This window comes from Jaculus jaculus, chromosome 17 (assembly GCF_020740685.1).
Source record: "Jaculus jaculus isolate mJacJac1 chromosome 17, mJacJac1.mat.Y.cur, whole genome shotgun sequence".
NCBI classification, from domain to species: Eukaryota; Metazoa; Chordata; class Mammalia; order Rodentia; family Dipodidae; genus Jaculus; species Jaculus jaculus.
In genome coordinates, this window is record NC_059118.1 from 4,950,990 (window position 1) to 4,967,072 (window position 16,083).

The following is a 16,083-nucleotide window of genomic DNA, read 5'->3' on the forward strand; positions in this document are numbered from 1 at the left end:
TGGCTAGTGATCGTTGGGGACCGTTGTCAGTTGGGTCTGGGCTGTTGGGGCCATGGGTGTTAACTAGGAGCCCTGACCGGGGCCAGGCACATACGGCGGGCACGTCACTGCGGACCACAGGGGCCGCAGGGTCGAAGCCAGCCAATGCGAAGGCACGGCTACCCCTGCGGCTGGCTCTGCCTGCAGCGTTCCCGGGCTCAGCCGGGACTCGGGTCCTCCCTGGCACGGAGCAGGCGGGGTCCACCGACAGTCCCGGGCCTCCGCTGCCCGGCAGCAGCCGCACGACCGACCGCGGACGGGCCTCGCTTGAGCACAGACTGGTGACGGCCTGCGGTCTGCTTCCTGCAGGCTCGCAGGGTCCACGCTCCAGGCGATCCAGGATCCAGGTCAGCACTGAAGGTCAGGCGTCCCATCCCATGTCCTCTAGGATGGTGACTGGGGGCTTTTTGGGGTGTTCTCATGTCCTGTACTCCCCACTTTGGTAAAACCCTCACACTCCGATGCTAGGGCCTTTTACCCTTGGACAGATGACTTACTTTGGCCAACAGGACAGTAACAGAGATGACCCAAGAACATGGTGACTTGCCTGTTGCGAGCCTGGCTCCCATAAAAAAAAAAAAAAAAAAAAAAAAAAAAAAACACGAGCGGGTGTGGTGGTGCGCTCCTTTAATAACAGTGGTAAGGAGGATTGCTGTGAGTTCAAGGCCAGCCTGAGACCACAGAGTGAATTCCAGGTCACCTGCAGCCAGTGCAAGACCCTATCTCAAAAAAAGAAAAGGGGGGGGGGCTGGAAAGATGGCTTAGCAGTCAAGGTTCAGTTCCCCAGATACACATGGTGGTGGTACACGTGTCTGGAGTTCGTTTTCAGTAGCTGGAGGCACTGGCACGCCCATATTCTCTCCCTCTCTCTGTGTGCGTGCCTCTGTCTCTCTATCTCTTAAATAAATAAACATTTTAAAAAATTGATTATCCGAATGTGGGACATGGCCCAGCAACCGTCCCCCCCCAACCACACAGGCACACACAAAGACTCAACTATGAATGAGACCATCAGTGGGCCACACAGCCTAGCTGCGGTGTGCCAGCCTAGGAGAGCAGAGCCTGGCACGAGGCTTGGGCTAAGAGTTGATGTGGGACAGGTTCCATGCCCACAGACCTTAGCTCACAGCTCTTTGCTCTTCCCACCTCTCTCTATTTTTTTGAAAAACATTTTTATTTATTTATTTATTTGACAGAAAGAGGGGGAGAGAGAAAGAGAGAATGGCACGTCAGGGCCTCCAGCCACTGCAAATGACTCATGCGCTCCTTGTGCATCTGGCTTATGTGGGTCCTGGAGAGTCGAAGCAGGATCCTTTGGCTTTGCAAGCAAACACCTTAACCGCTAAGCCATCTCTCCAGCCCTCTCTCTCTATTTTTGACCATCCTCTGGTATCAAGCCTGAAGTGAGCCTGGAGCAGGCTCAGTAAATTTCTACAAGCCTGCACCTTTCTATCTCTCCAGCTCCTGTCTCCTTTATTCTTTAGTGTAAGTTGATTTTGTAGGTTGGGTCTTTTATTTATTTGAGTGTGGATGTGTGTGCGTGTGTTGCCACTTCAAACAAACACCAGATGTTTGCACTGGTTTGGGGGCCCAGCTTTATGTAGGTAGCTGGGGAATTGAACCTGCTGGCTTTTGAAGTAAACGCTTTTAACTACCGAGCCGTCTCCCCAGCCCCCAGTAGAAACATTCTAAAGAAGCGTTGTTCAACTTTTCTTTTTAACAAAATAGCAGAATGCCAGGAGAAACTTCTTTTAAAAAGGTTTTATGTATGTATTTATTTGAGAGAGAGGCAGATAGACAGAATGGGCACCAGGGCGTCTAGCCACTGTGCCGCTGTTAGACTCCCAGACGTGTGCACCACCTTGTGCATCTGGGGAGCTGACCTTGTGTTCTTAGGCTTTGCAGGCAAGCACCTAAACCCCTAAGCCATCTCTCGAGTCTCCTGAGAAAGTTCCTAACTGGCTGAACCCTAGGAGTGACAGTATACTATCTTCCCAGGAGAAGCATGAGGTTATTGTCTTAATTACATTTTTTGCACTTAAATTTTTTTTATTATTATTTCCGATTTAGCTATTTATTTGAGAGAAAGAGAGAGCAAGAGAGAGAGTATGGACACACCAAGGCTCTCTTGCCCCTGCAAATAAATTCCAGATGCATGTGCCACTTTGCCTATATGGCTTTACATAAGTGCTAGGGACTGGAAACCCAGCCAGTAGGCTTTTCAAGCAAGCACTTTTAATGGCTGAGCCATATCCCCAGACGTAATTTTTTATTTTTGACAATTTCATATCTGTATATAATATGTTTTGGTTATATCTTTTGCTATTATACTCTCTTATCCCCTCTGTCCCACTTTTTCTTTCTTTCTTTTTTGGTTTTGGTTTTTTCTTTTTTTTTAATTTTTTGTTCATTTTTTATTTATTTATTTGAGAGCGACAGACACAGAGAGAAAGACAGATAGAGGGAGAGAGAGCGAATGGGCGCGCCAGGGCTTCCAGCCTCTGCAAACGAACTCCAGACGCGTGCGCCCCCTTGTGCATCTGGCTAACGTGGGACCTGGGGAATTCAGCCTCGAACCGGGGTCCTTAGGCTTCACAGGCAAGCACTTAACTGCTAAGCCATCTATCCAGCCCGGTTTTGGTTTTTTCAAGTAGAGTCTTGTCCAAGCTGACCTGGAATTCACTATGTAGTCTCAGGGTGACCTTGAACTCACAGCAATCCTCCTACTTCTAGCCCAGGGAACCTGTAGTCCCCAGGCTGGCCTTGAACTCACAGCTGTCCTCCTACCTCTGCCTCCCAAGTTCTGGAATTAAAGGCCTGAATCACCATGCCTGGCCCTCTTTTTCTTTTTCCTTCTTTCATTCTTTTTCTTTCTCTCTCTTTTGTGTGTGTGTACCACTGTGTTAAATATGGGTTGCTGGCATGGGCTGGGCAGAGAGCTGTTTACTGGAGAGTAGCTGACCACCAGTGACTATACCCTTGAAGAATGTCTCCCCCTGAGGAGGTCATTGATCCTAGTGGGGAACCTCTGGCTCTACTTTACATGGGTGGCTGAAGGCTTGAACCCATGCTGACAAGTTTTGCAAGTAAGTGCCTCTAACCGCCGAGCCAAGCCCCCTACTCCCTCAGACACTTAAAAAAATTTTTTTTTGTTTATTTATTTATTTGAGAGCAACAGACAGAGAGGGAAAGAGGCAGACAAAGAGAGAGAGAGAGGCAGAGAGAAAGAGAATGGGCGCGCCAGGGCTTCCAGTCGCTGCAAACAAACTCCAGATGTGTGCGCCCCCCTTGGGCATCTGGCTAACGTGGGTCCTGGGGAATCGAGCCTCAAACCGGGGTCCTTAGATTTCACAGGCAAGCATTTAACCGCTAAGCCATCTCTCCAGCCCCCTCAGACACTTTTTAACATTTCTTCCCCACCCACATAGGTTGTTGTGTGTCTACTTGATGAAGTCTCTTGGCGCCGTGGTCAGGACCTTTACCTTGGGCATTTGGAAGATGCTGTCGCGACTCACAGGACCAACTCTCTCTCAGCGTGATCTTCGTGAGGACTTCTGAAAGCGATGCTGCGTGAACAAGCACAGTGAGGTCCTTCTTGGGAAACGGTCTTCCCACATTTGACTTTGGAAATTGACCCAAGGGAAATCAGCTTCACATTCCGTCCCTCTCTGTGATGCTCCTGGGCTTATTTTTCTAAGACACACACACACACACACACACACACACACAGAAAGAGAGAGAGATGGGGAGGGAGAGAGAGAGAGAGAGAGATCCAAGATTCATACCCTAAAGAGAAGAAATTGTGCCTGGTCACCCTCCTTTACCTAACCAACTCTCTCCTCCAGAAAATAAGGTCCTCGGAGAGATCTCCGCCTAGCTCTCTGCCCTCCGCCCCAGCACGGACTCCTCACGCACTGTCAAGAGGGTGTGCCCTGCTGGGAGCCAGCCATGCTACTGGCCCATAGGCCCTGTGTTTATGACCAAAACACGGGGACCCAGCTTGTGCTAAATTCCTCTATGCCTGTCCCTGCCTACTTGGACCTTAAGGACTCGTGACATCCAAGTCTCTCTGGTCCAGCACGAGTGTGGCACCATCGTCCAAGGACAGATAGTCCTCTTAAGACAGCAGTACCCAGCTCAGAGGGGGGCAAGAGAGGAGGACGCTGCGGCTCTGACACCTGAATTCCAGGAGTCAGCAAGCTATGACTGCCGGCTCTTGAAAGAGGAGAAAGGAAGGAAGGGCTGTGCGCCTGCTCCGCTCTGTTCCGTACCCCACAGTTGGGCGGGTCACAGAGATATCAGATGTACATCTGCATCCATGACTTAGGAGATCCTGGGACAGATGCTGCAAAGGAACCTGCGTCAAGTTCAATGACAGCTTTTCTTAGTTCTCTAGTTATCAGCTTTGGTGGCCTAGTAACCTAACCTTTGTTCACAATCATCACTGGCTTACCTCGCTCACAAGACAAAACCTGTGGAACTATGGATAGGGTATGGACTCGCGTCCCTGTTTGAGATTACCGGCAAGGACTGCCAGCCGAGTTATTGTCTCAAATTCATTCTGGTTCTTCAAGCTAGGAGGCCATCATGTTCTCCTCAGGTTCTAACTCTCCACCTGGAGGAGAGAAGGACAATTACCTCTGGAAACTACTTTGCAAGCAGCCAAGTATATGGGAACTTGGTCTCCTTCCTATAGAATCTGTTTATGGCCTTTTTTTTTTTTTGTCTTTTTTTGGTTGTTTTGTTTTTTATCTCAAAAGATGTCAAATACTATCTGAGTAGTTCCCTTTTGTCTGTGCATGGAAAATGCCTTTCTGATTTTCCTCTCTCCAAATTATTATGAAGTTTGTGGAGGTTGAACAAGGTTTCTAGCTCTCTGCGGGACCCCACGTTTCTGTGGCTTAGTACCAGATGCATGGCTGGTTTTCCACACATCCACTTGAACACCCGGATTTCAAAGCGCAGACCGCCTTGTTCGGTTCTGTAGCGGCACTGCAAGCCTGGCAGGCTTCACTTGTTCTGTTCGATTCCTTTGCAAGGGGCCTTTGTGGCTCGCGCAGCTTCCAAGTCCATGGAGAAACGCTTGCCAGCCAGCCAAGGACCACACTTTCTTCCTGAGTATATGGAATGTTCAGAAATAATAATGAACATCACTGAATATTCAAATCCAAGAAGTCAGTAATGCCTTTTTTCTTTGAGAACTTGGGACTTTTCTCTAATTTTAAGACCGTCTCCAAAACAGCCTCAGATGAGTAAGATAACAGACAAACAAAAAAAGGAGGCAAAATTCGTCTAACAAACGTGACTTTCCATGAGGAAAGAGCTATGTCAGTGCCTACAATTCCTTTAAATATTTAAATTATATATGTTTAATAGCACTATAGCAATTGTAATATATTGAAATATTAACAATGGCCATAGTAGTGGTATACAAAAATGGAATCTCAATCTTTTAAGTTCAATCTGTGGGTGAAGATAATAACCCTGACTCCTTGGGAGGCTGAGACAAGAAGTTCGCAAGTTCAAGTCCAGCCTGGGCTACTTAACACTGCTTAAAAAAAAAAAACACAACTATTTGCTACATAAAACAGTGTCTTTCAAATCAGTTTTTCTTTAAGAGCTCTACATGTTCTTGTTTTCTTTCCTAGAGTAGGTCTTGCAAGCGGCGGACGGGGCAGAAGCCCACAGGCCCCACACTCAGGCCGGGCGCGCTTCTTCCGTTCTCTAGTTATACTTACTTTCAACTCCTGAAGCATCTTGGTTTTGGCACTGTTCGAAGTAACAATTGCCATGTATGGAAATGAACTGGAAACCAACAATATTGAACTGTTACTTTTTTTTTCAGTGATCAAATTAGCAAGACCTACAACTATTATGGGTGACGACAAAATAAGCCTACAGTCTTCCTTGCTGCTACTAAAACGCAGTCCTGGAAAAGCCCATGACTTCAGGTGGTTTTTGTTTTGTTGTAAATGCCTTCTTCAGTTGTTCCCTCCTATTGGGTACAGTTAGGACACCAGGGTGCTTGTGTGTTCTTTAGTAACTCTCCCAAAGCTAAATTGATGAAAGCCACAAATGCCACTTGCGCTTACAAGTGCAGAGTTTGGCAGGAGTGCCTTGCGCCCATGACACGTGGCATCAGCTGAGGCGGCTCAGGCTGAGACTGGACCAGCAAGTGAGTACTGGCTGCTAAGAGTCCAGAGCTCAGAGCTTCCTCTCCTTCGTGGCTTGGGTTTCCTGACTGGATGATGATGGAGTTCCAAGAGCAGATGTGCCAAGCGACCGAGACAAAAGGAATGCTATTTTTTTTAGTGCTCTGTTTTGGATAGTCAAATAGCTCAGTGGTTAGTGGAGAGACTCAGAGTCACCCCAGGATAAGAAGGAGGGGGCACAGAGGCCCTCCCCTTAGGGTAGTGGCAATGTCATGGGGAAGGGGAGCAAGCAGGAACGTGACCTTACATTCTGAAGTTGGTATTTGCACACTTTGTCTTCGATACTCTGATTTCTCTCGAGATTGCACAGACCTGTGTAAATCATCTTCCTCATGATCTTTTTATTTTGACTTCTTTGAACATTCTCTTATCAATTGTGCTTTTAGCCCATAGATTAGACTTTCTGTCAATGGTCTGTGTGTCTGCAACCATCGCTAAGGCACGTGGTTTACCTTTGCCTGGGTTTGGATTATTTTGCACATGGAATCACGTATGAGGGATCATTTTTGATACACTTCATTTTGCCCGGAGTCTTGTGTGGAAGGTTCGTGTGCACAAGCCATGCATGCAGCCCTGCTTCCTTTGATTTCATTGCTGTCTAACCCTACTGTTTATCAATTGTCTTGTAAGTGACCCCAGGTCACGTACCAGTTTATTGACCAGCATTCTCATGCATACACCCTGTGGAAAATGTGGGTGCCTTTCTGTGGTGTGGTCTCCTAAATGCATTATGCAGACACTTATGTTATTAAATATATATTAAATACATAGAAACTGCATCCATTTCTATTCCCACCAGTATGAGTTCCTGTCCCCAAGACCTTGAGATTGTAATCTAATTTTGGTCTGTTGTATCCTGTTTATGGTACGTTTGTGATGGGAAATGACTTGTTTAATTGTTAGGTGCTTAGCACAGCCAACCAGGGCCAGAGAGCAGGCCTGCATCCTTCCGTTGCTGCTGCAGACTGGCTCGATTTAGCCAGAGTTCTCATTGCTCAAAGGCCTCAGAAAGAGGCAACAGGAGCTATCCTTCCAGATCTTTCCTACCATTTCCTAAAGCCACGTCTTTGCTCAAGCTGTGGCCCACCCTCTGAAGTCATGCAAGAGCCCTGCATGCTTTCCTTGGATGGACATCTTTCTTTCATGGATGGATACAGTTTTTTGGCCCATGTGCAGTTAAACCTGGAGACATCTGTTACCTATGCTGTTACTTGTGCAAGCAGGGAGAGAGCACCTGGGCGAACCTCAGCCGGCACACATAGCCTTGGATCCTTTCCTTTTCTCCTGTCTGTTTTATTTGTTGGAATTTGGTGATATGGCTCTTGGATGACAGAGTATGGTTGCCCTTGGTCTCGTTCGTTCTTGGGAACTGTCACTTTTGATGAGGAGGTGATCTCGCACTCTGGGCTTTCTAGGGTATGTGCTCAGACCCTGCTGGGCACGCTCTGGTACTCTTCCATCTGTGGATCCATGAGATCCGCAGAACCACCTCAGCCCTGCCTCTCCCCTCACTCCCTCGCAAGGCCAGTCAGATTGCATGTCACTGATGTGGTCATCACTCTAACTGCCCCGCATTCTCTAGGCCCCTTCCTTCTTGTGAGTACAGTGATTTGTTTCTTTACTTTTTTAAAGTCAAGGTCTCCTTCTATAGCCCAGACTGGCCCTGATCACAATTCTCCTGCCTCAACCTCCTGAGTGCCGGAATTACAGGCGTGAGCTACCATGCCCAGCTTCATGTTTTGTTGTTTTTTTTTTTTCCTTCCCCAAGAAGTTTAATTGTGCCAATCCTATTTTTTCATATCTATTTTGCTAAAGTACAGAATATTAACAGATACTGTTTTAAAAACACAATTACTGGACAGTAGGAAATTATATACTAACAAAAAAAAAATCCTCTATCAGGGATTTTGAAACAAGTATTAAGCCAGGCCTTTGTCGAAGGCTAGGCCTTTCTTTTGCAAATCACAAATGGCAGGCACCCCTCTAGTTTAGGAATATACCAGAAGTAAGAAGGGAGCTTTCACTACGGACAAGATGAGGAACGCTTGGGTAATGTTGGGTGCTTCTGGCCACCCATGGAGAGGGAAGGGTGTGCCTTAGGCCCTGGTCTTTCAAAAAGGAAGCAACACGATGAGGGTAAGTTTGTATAGTGTTACCCTTTTCCTGGTCCCCAGCTCATTTCTAGAAATATCTGGAGGAGGAAACACAGATGCGTTAGGCGAGTGTGGCATGAGCTGGTCCGAGGAGCATGCTCCCGTGGGTACAGGCACCTTCACAGCCCCTGGGATCCACCCCGGGTCGCCAGGAGGCTCCTTTGATGAGGCCAGGCTGACTCTGACTGTGAGGGTTTCTTCGCTCATTTGCTTCTCCCAAGCATCCTGCACTTCTCCCCTCTTCACGAGCCCATCGTCTTTTATTCCCATAAAAACGAGTAATTATTGTTGGCTTTGCCAACCAAAATGTCACTTCTACAAGCTCAAAGGGCCTTAGTTAGTAGTTCACTTATTTGCTCTGTCCTCAGTACCTAGAATAACGCTTGGGCCAGAGTAAGTGCTTAATAAATATTTGTGCAATGTAGATTATTGAATTTTACTTGAGATTCTTTGCAAATGTAAAATTGGGTAATTGTGGAGCTGTGCCTAAGTGAGGCTGAGCTCAGTATCAACTAGATAAGCAAGGTGCTTTGCGTGGTGGGTCCAAAACCCCGCGCAGACCGTCATGTTTGTCCGAGTTGGGCTGTCTAGTTCACTGTGTTGGAACTCCAGGTCCTCCTGTCGCCCTGCGGCCTGGGCCTACCTGGATGTTTTTGTCATGTAGACACGGACTGAGCTGCACTAGAGGCTCAGGGAGGCCCGTGTGAAGCGAGCCAGTTGGCATAAGGACTGGACACCCTAGTCCCCCAGGGCTGCCTTGTGAGGGACCGAGTGTACTAGTGATGGGGATCCAGTCTCAAAACCACACAAGAACACAATCATCTGACTCCGTTGAAAGGGTGCAGCCAGGCCAGCCAGGGTTAGTCCCACAGGAACTGTGACCTTGGGGCGCAGCAGAGGCTCCATGTCATAACCTGCTCATAACCTGTGTTGTGGAGACAGGTTCTCAGCTGGTTCTTGATTAAGGGTTGCATGCCCACATATACGTTAATCTCACTTTCGGGTAAAGCTTTTTTCAGATGGCAGTTGACTGCTGGGGTGACTCAAAACTCAAAGTATTGAGAAGTAACAAGTCGAGCGCGCAGCGCTGAATGAGACGTCTCCGGCGCACCCTGTAGGGCTCAGGGGCCACTGAGGAGGAAAAGATCGCGGGAGCCAAGGGAAGGGGGCGTGCTTGCAATGCTGCCCAGACACCAAATGCCCCTGCTATTCACGGTCTCCCAGTGGCTGACGCTACCTGCACAAGACCTGCATAATAGAAGGGAAAAATGATGACCTCAAAATAGAAGAGACTAGTTGGAAAGGGGGTTCAGCGGAAGGGGCTACAGCAGGGGAGACAAAGATAGTGGGATGATTATGCTCAGAGTACATTATTGTTTGTAAATAAAAGAAAAAAATTCAAAAAAAAAGACTACCAGTACATTATCTTTTCTAATCATGTCACAAGATACATACTGTTAGTGCCCTTGATTCCAGAAACATGCAACCCTCTGTGCAGCATTGCACCATGATGCAATGGCCAGGGAATTCACACAGGCCACAGGCTATTAGAGGGTATCCTTGGGACTGGCCAGACCCACCCATTCAAGAACCAGAAGAGCACATCCCCGCAGTGGGTGGGCACTTCTCGATGAACCCAAGCCACTGGCAGCTACAGACTCCTTGGGAGAAAATGAGTGCTAGGGCATTCTGACACCCCGCTGTGAATGAACTTCAGACACTTGTAACTTGATGCAGTCATTGGGGAACTGAACCAGGACTATCAGGCTTTGCAAGTGCCTCTCACTGCTGAGCCATCTATCTCCCAAGACCCTGGAAGGGTTTACTGCCCAATGCCCTATGAAAAGCAGGGGTCCCTGAGAGAACTGTACAGGGTCGAGTTTGCAGACAATGCCCAGGGAAGCCATGACAGGATCAAGCGAAATCTTCAAGGTAGGTAGTGCTAACAGTAAGCTGGTTTTCAGACATTGGGGCCAGTTAAGTTGTGTCAAGGGAAGGAGCTGCTGGAAGGGGGTGGCTCACTTGAATCAGTGTCAAGGAGTAAGGACAGGTTTGTGCCTCACACGTGCCACTGGGAATACTTTCTAGGTGGTCTTCTACAACCAGGCTCCTGACACCTCCAGTCTCCCTCGCCAGTGCCACCCTCGCGGCTCCCAGCCCCAGGTCACACTTGAAACCCCCTGTGGTGCACAGCAAGGGTGACTCAGCTCCACTGACCACCTCCCTTGGCTTCACAATATTCTCCAACACTAATGGCAGCCACTGAACAAGTTCTCTAGACACTACCTACACCCATAGGGCTATTCACACCTTTTGTTAAGTCTCAGAGCTCTCCTTCCCAACTGGCCCCGAACTGAGGTCTTAAAAGGCCTCACTTCCCAGAGGCTTGCTAGGCGGTGCCTACATTTAACACAAGCCCCTCTTGGGGCAGTCTGCCACACCCAATAGCCTAGACACAAAGGCTAGAAACCACTGCTTCCCTTCTGTCTCAGGTATTTTCTCTATGGATGCCACCCCACCTCTCATTTGACTTTCTACCTATCCCCCTTCCTGCTCTATTCCTAGCTTCTGGGCCATAATACTGCAACCCGTCAGATTATCTCAGCTACAAGGACCTCCCCCACAGAAACACCTAAAGCCCACTCCCACTCCACTCTGTGACCTCAGAGCCACCATATAGGAGGGAACCTGTCACCTTTCAGCAGTGCTTGCTCCAAGCCCCCCCCAAAAGCAATTCCAGACACTGTGGCCCAAAATAAAACACCTGAGAAACAACTGTTAAAAACTGTTTATTTCCACCTTTCTTGAGTCTGCAGACATCGCTCAGGACCATTCAGGGGACGTCCCCACCCACTCAGTGGCCTGAGCGGTGGGAGCTGCAGACCAGTCCTCAGTGGCCGGCTGAGCACTCCAGTCTTCTGCAAAGAAAACGACAGATGTCATGAACACCACACGTTCCTGCAGAACCCCAGACACCAAGCCTGAAAACCGTCCGCAGGCATCTATCCCAAAGAGCTCGTCCAGTTAGCTGCTATGGCACACAATGGTGTGAAACCTCACTGCCCAGCCATGTCCTTCCCAGATCTCAGGCCATAGCAAACCCTTCAAACTCCACAGGCCGGGGGTGGGTGGGTAGGTGTGTGTGTGTGTGTGTGGCGGGGGGGGGGGGGGTCTTGATACGTACCTGTTGGGAACTGCTGGATAGGCACAGAGGGCACCTGCACACCTTCAGACCAGTCTGCCACCTCAGGCTGGGCAGCAGTGAACTCAGGAGCCGGCGCGGTCCATTCTCCCTGGAACTCCTCCTTGGTCACGGCCTTCTCGGCAGCGGCCTGCTCCTCCTTCTCAATCTGAGTGTGCAAGCAATGAGCTTACTACAAGAGCCGACCACCCACCTCTCCCAAGCAGACCACAGCCTCTCGGGGACAGCTTACCTCCTCAGGGTCTCTGTAGAAGTACAGGTCGGGCATGACCTCCCAGGGATGCTCCCGGGAGATGGTGCCACGCATGCGCAAGACTTCCCGGGCCAGCATCCACCACATGAGACCCACGGAGTGAGCACCCTGAAAGAGTCCCAAGTCACCAGAGTGGTATCTGGCCAGCCCCTATGTAACCCCCATCATTTAAGGCCCTTGGTATGAAGTCCTGGTCTTAATTTATGTAAGGGCTTCTCATGCCCACATTTCAAATGTGCAACCAGGGTTTTGAGAGCAGGAAACGGGCCCAAACCCACCCTCCCTCGAACCACCTCTGTAAGACCCACACTTCGCGAGCATTAGTTACAATTATGCTTGTAGCACAGTTTACTATCAAACTCCACTCACCGGGTTAGAGCGGAGCGTTAGCGAAAACTTGCCACTCATGTCGCACACTACCTACACTTGTGAGTTCACTGGCCAGCTTGTGGCCTCAACTCCAAGCTCTAACAATGTGCACAGAACACGAGGATGTTCCGGAATGTCAGAACGGGTACCTTGTTGTTACAGGGGATGGCGATGTCCACATAGCGCAGAGGAGAGTCTGTGTTACACAGAGCAATGGTAGGCAGGTTGACGTAGGACGCCTCTGTGAGAGGCTGGTGGTCAGCCCGGGGATCAGTCACCACCAGAAGACGAGGCTCCCGGAAGGCTGCCTGGATCTGGTTTGTGAAGGTCCCAGGGGTGAAGCGGCCGGCGATGGGCGTGGCTCCGGTGGCAGCAGCAAACTTCAGCACGGCGCGCTGTAAGACAGGTGAGAGTCCACCGGTGCAGGACAGGCATGTGCACTTTTCTTACCCTTTACTTTTCTTCCCCCCAGAGGTTACTTCTTGCCTGGGAGGCAGCTCAGTCAAGGCTCAGGCTGCCGGACACACACCCACCACTGCCCACCAACCTGGCCCGTGTTCCTGGAGGATATCACGCTGACATCAGCAGGGTTCTCAATGGCAACGATGGCGCGAGCTGCCAGCAGCAGCTTTTCCCAGGTCCTCTTCAGGTTGATGATGTAGATGCCTAGGAGAAAGTGGGTGTGCCTTTTAAGGGGCAGTACAGCAATGCTGAGGAATTTTGCCCAGGGCCTCATGTATGCTGATCATATACCCAGATGGTTCCTCAAACAGCTGACCTGGTGGCACGGACAGACATCCTTCTATAAAGCATTGTGTGGCAGTGACTACTATCAAACTCCAGTCAAAGAGGCAAGCTCTACTGGTGTGAGCGAAATCCCTGCCTTTGATGTAGCACACTTCCGACACTCAGAAGCTCACTGGCCAAGACTGGCCTCCACCCTGAGCTTTAACAGTGTGCAGCCTAGAGTCAGCCACCAAGGCTGCTGCCCCACGCGAGCCCTCCAGCGGCCTGGGGCTTCTGTTCTGTTCTCATCTCCCACTTCTATGAACAGTGCAGACCCACTCCACCTAACCCAACAGCAGTCCATGCCTACACCTTAGTCTTCTCTCCCCACAATCTTGAGGGATATGCATCAGGGCCTAGGATGCAGCATGCACTCCAGGAAATGACCTCTCAATGTCCCACAACCTGTAAGAACTGCCATATCTTCCACGAGAGCCTCAATGTGTTTCCTCGCAGCATCAAAACTTGTGCTTACAGTTAACGTAATAAACATACTAAAGCAGGGCTGGAGAGATGGCTTAGCGGTTAAGCGCTTGCCTGTGAAGCCTAAGGACCCCGGTTCGAGGCTTGGTTCCCCAGGTCCCACGTTAGCCAGATGCACAAGGGGGCGCACGCGTCTGGAGTTCATTTGCAGTGGCTGGAAGCCCTGGCGCGCCCATTCTCTCTCTCTCCCTCTACCTGTCTTTCTCTCTGTGTCTGTCGCTCTCAAATAAATAAATAATTTTTAAAAAAAGACACTAAAGCAGCCACTGACCGTCACTCTTCCTCTTGTAGATGTACTGCTCCATCTGGAAGTCAAGGTTGGTGCCACCTAAATGGGTTCCTGCTGCAAGGAATTTGAGGACATCCTCCTCCTTCATTTGCAGGACATCGAGGGCTCCGGACATTGTGTTAGCTTCCCTTTTAAGTTACGTCGGGAATCTGAAAAAGCAATAGTGAACAGTCTAACGAGTTTGGTAGCCGCGAGTGACATCGAGAGGATGTATTGTAACTTGCAGCCTGGATTCCCCGTACCCAGATATTCAGTGGCATTGTTTGTTCGCAGTGGGCCAGGAGGTCCTGGCACGCCCATTCTCTGCTGGCTACTAAATGAAAAACTATTAAAACAAGTAAACAAATCCGGGCTTGGTGGCAGAAGTAGGAGGATCGTTGTGAGTTTAAGTCCAGCCTGGGCCAGACTGAGACCCCGTCTCGGGAAAAAAAAGCTTAAGCAAGGTTGGGCATGGTGGAGCACGCCTTTCACCTCCGTACTTAGGCAGAGGTAGGAGGATCGCTGTGAATTCAAGGCCAGCCTGAGCTCCTACCTCCAAAATCCAAAAATAAAGCAACCAGGGGCCTCGACACTGTCAGGTACTGAGTTTGGAGAGCAGCTTATAAGGATTTCTCCAAAGCAGCAATGGCACGAAATGGCGCACAGGACTAACCAAAGCCATGAGCTGTGAAGCTGCAGCGACGTCGGCCGCTCCAGGTAACCCTGGGGCCGTAGTGGGCATTTTCAGGACGTTTCCCTGCGCCGCGCCCTCACCACAGGACGTCCAACGCGGCCTGCACGGCAGCACGGGGAAAACCCGCGCAACCGCCCGGCCCGCGACCCCACGCCGCGCCCGGCCCCTCCCCGTCCGCTCCCGGTCCCCACGCCGCGCCCGGCCCCTCCCCGTCCGCTGCCGGTCCCCGCGGCCTCCGCCCGGCACGAGGCTCGAGCCCGCGGCTCAGCGGCGCGCTCAGGACACGCACCGGGACAACGCCGCATGGACCCCTACGAGGGTAGCGCGGAAAGGACAGGCCGCAGGAAGTGACGCTCTTATATACTGCGGCGCCGGCCAATGGCAGGGGAAGCCGCGCGTCAGAGGGGGCGGGGCCGCAGAGCCGGACTTCCGCTTCCGGGAGACAGGCGGCGCTTGTCCGGCGGCCCGGCGCGCGGAGAACCCGGGTTCGAAGCCAGCCTCTCCGGGGTGACTCGGCGGGAAGCCGTCTTGCCGGAAGGCTTGCTCAGCCCAGCCTCTGCTCAGTACGCTAATCTGGGGGATTGCGACGTGGTTGTGGGAGGACCACCCAGTGGCACGCAGCTCAAACCTTAAATGTTCGCTTATTAGGAACGTTTTCTTGTTGTTTTTTTAAATTATTATTTTGTACTTTCGAGGTGGTGGGGTCACACTGCAGCCTAGGCTAGCCTGGAACTCACCCTGTAGTCCCAGGCTAGCCTTGAACTCACAGTGATCCTCCTCCTTAACCTCTGCCTCCCCGAGTGCTGGGATTAAAGGCGTGCGCCTCCGCGCCCGGCTTCGGGAAGTTTTCCTTTAAAAAAAAAAAAAAGAAAAGAAAAGAAAAAAGGACAAGATTGCTCAGACAGTGTGCATAAGGATTATTATTTGAGACAGTGGGCGCGCCAGGTCCTCCAACCACCACAAACGAACTCGACGCATGTACCACCAATGTGTCTGGGTTCCATATGGGTCCTTGACCTCTGCGCCATCTCTCCAGTCTCATATGAATATTTTTAATTCATTGTGAAACTTTACTGTATGAGCACTTTGCATATTAGTCATATTCCCATCTGGTACCAAGTTCCCTCCCTTGCCCAATTCCCCAGAGGTTCCCCATCTGGGTGATCTGTGTTCTCTGGTCATGAATGCACCAGTCTCTGGGGTAGGAATAGGATGCCTCAGGATACTCGCTCTCACCCTGTGGCTTTTAGTCTTTCTACCCCTCCAAAGATGATTTTTTTTTTAAGTTTTACTCATATGACCAGGATTATCTTTACAAGAAAATGTCACTTTACCAGTTGATTAATAAAAATCTGTTTGGGGCTGTTGAGATGGTTCAGCAGTCAAGGCACTTGCCTGCAAAGCCTAACAACTCAGTTTGATTCTCCAGTACCCATGTTAAAGCCAGATGCACAGACTGACACATGCACCTGGAGTTCTTTTGCAGTGGCTGGAGAACCTCACACACCTATTCTCTCTCTGCTTGCAAATAATAAAAATAACTTGAAAAATAAAAATCTGAGCAGGACGTGGTGGCACATGCTCTAGCTTTTAATCCCAGCACTCGGGAGGCAGAGATAGGAGG

At 50.0% G+C, this 16,083-nt stretch overlaps 1 protein-coding gene and 2 non-coding genes across 3 annotated transcripts; all 3 read right to left on the reverse strand.

Moving 5' to 3' along the window:
- Positions 1 to 11,177: 11,177 nt before the first annotated feature.
- On the reverse strand, positions 11,178 to 14,851 carry Rpsa (ribosomal protein SA). Its single transcript, XM_045137034.1, has 7 exons — positions 14,749 to 14,851; positions 13,769 to 13,935; positions 12,776 to 12,894; positions 12,378 to 12,623; positions 11,839 to 11,967; positions 11,589 to 11,754; positions 11,178 to 11,322 (listed from the first exon to the last, which is right to left on the reverse strand). Exons 2-7 carry the CDS (start codon positions 13,899 to 13,901, stop codon positions 11,228 to 11,230), a joined length of 888 nt encoding a protein of 295 aa, XP_044992969.1. The 5' UTR covers positions 13,902 to 13,935; positions 14,749 to 14,851; the 3' UTR covers positions 11,178 to 11,227.
- LOC123455669 lies at positions 12,194 to 12,341 on the reverse strand. Its single transcript, XR_006634053.1, has one exon. It is a non-coding gene; the product is annotated as a small nucleolar RNA SNORA62/SNORA6 family (small nucleolar RNA).
- On the reverse strand, positions 13,041 to 13,191 carry LOC123455668. The gene has a single exon (XR_006634052.1). It is a non-coding gene; the product is annotated as a small nucleolar RNA SNORA62/SNORA6 family (small nucleolar RNA).
- Positions 14,852 to 16,083: the final 1,232 nt, after the last annotated feature.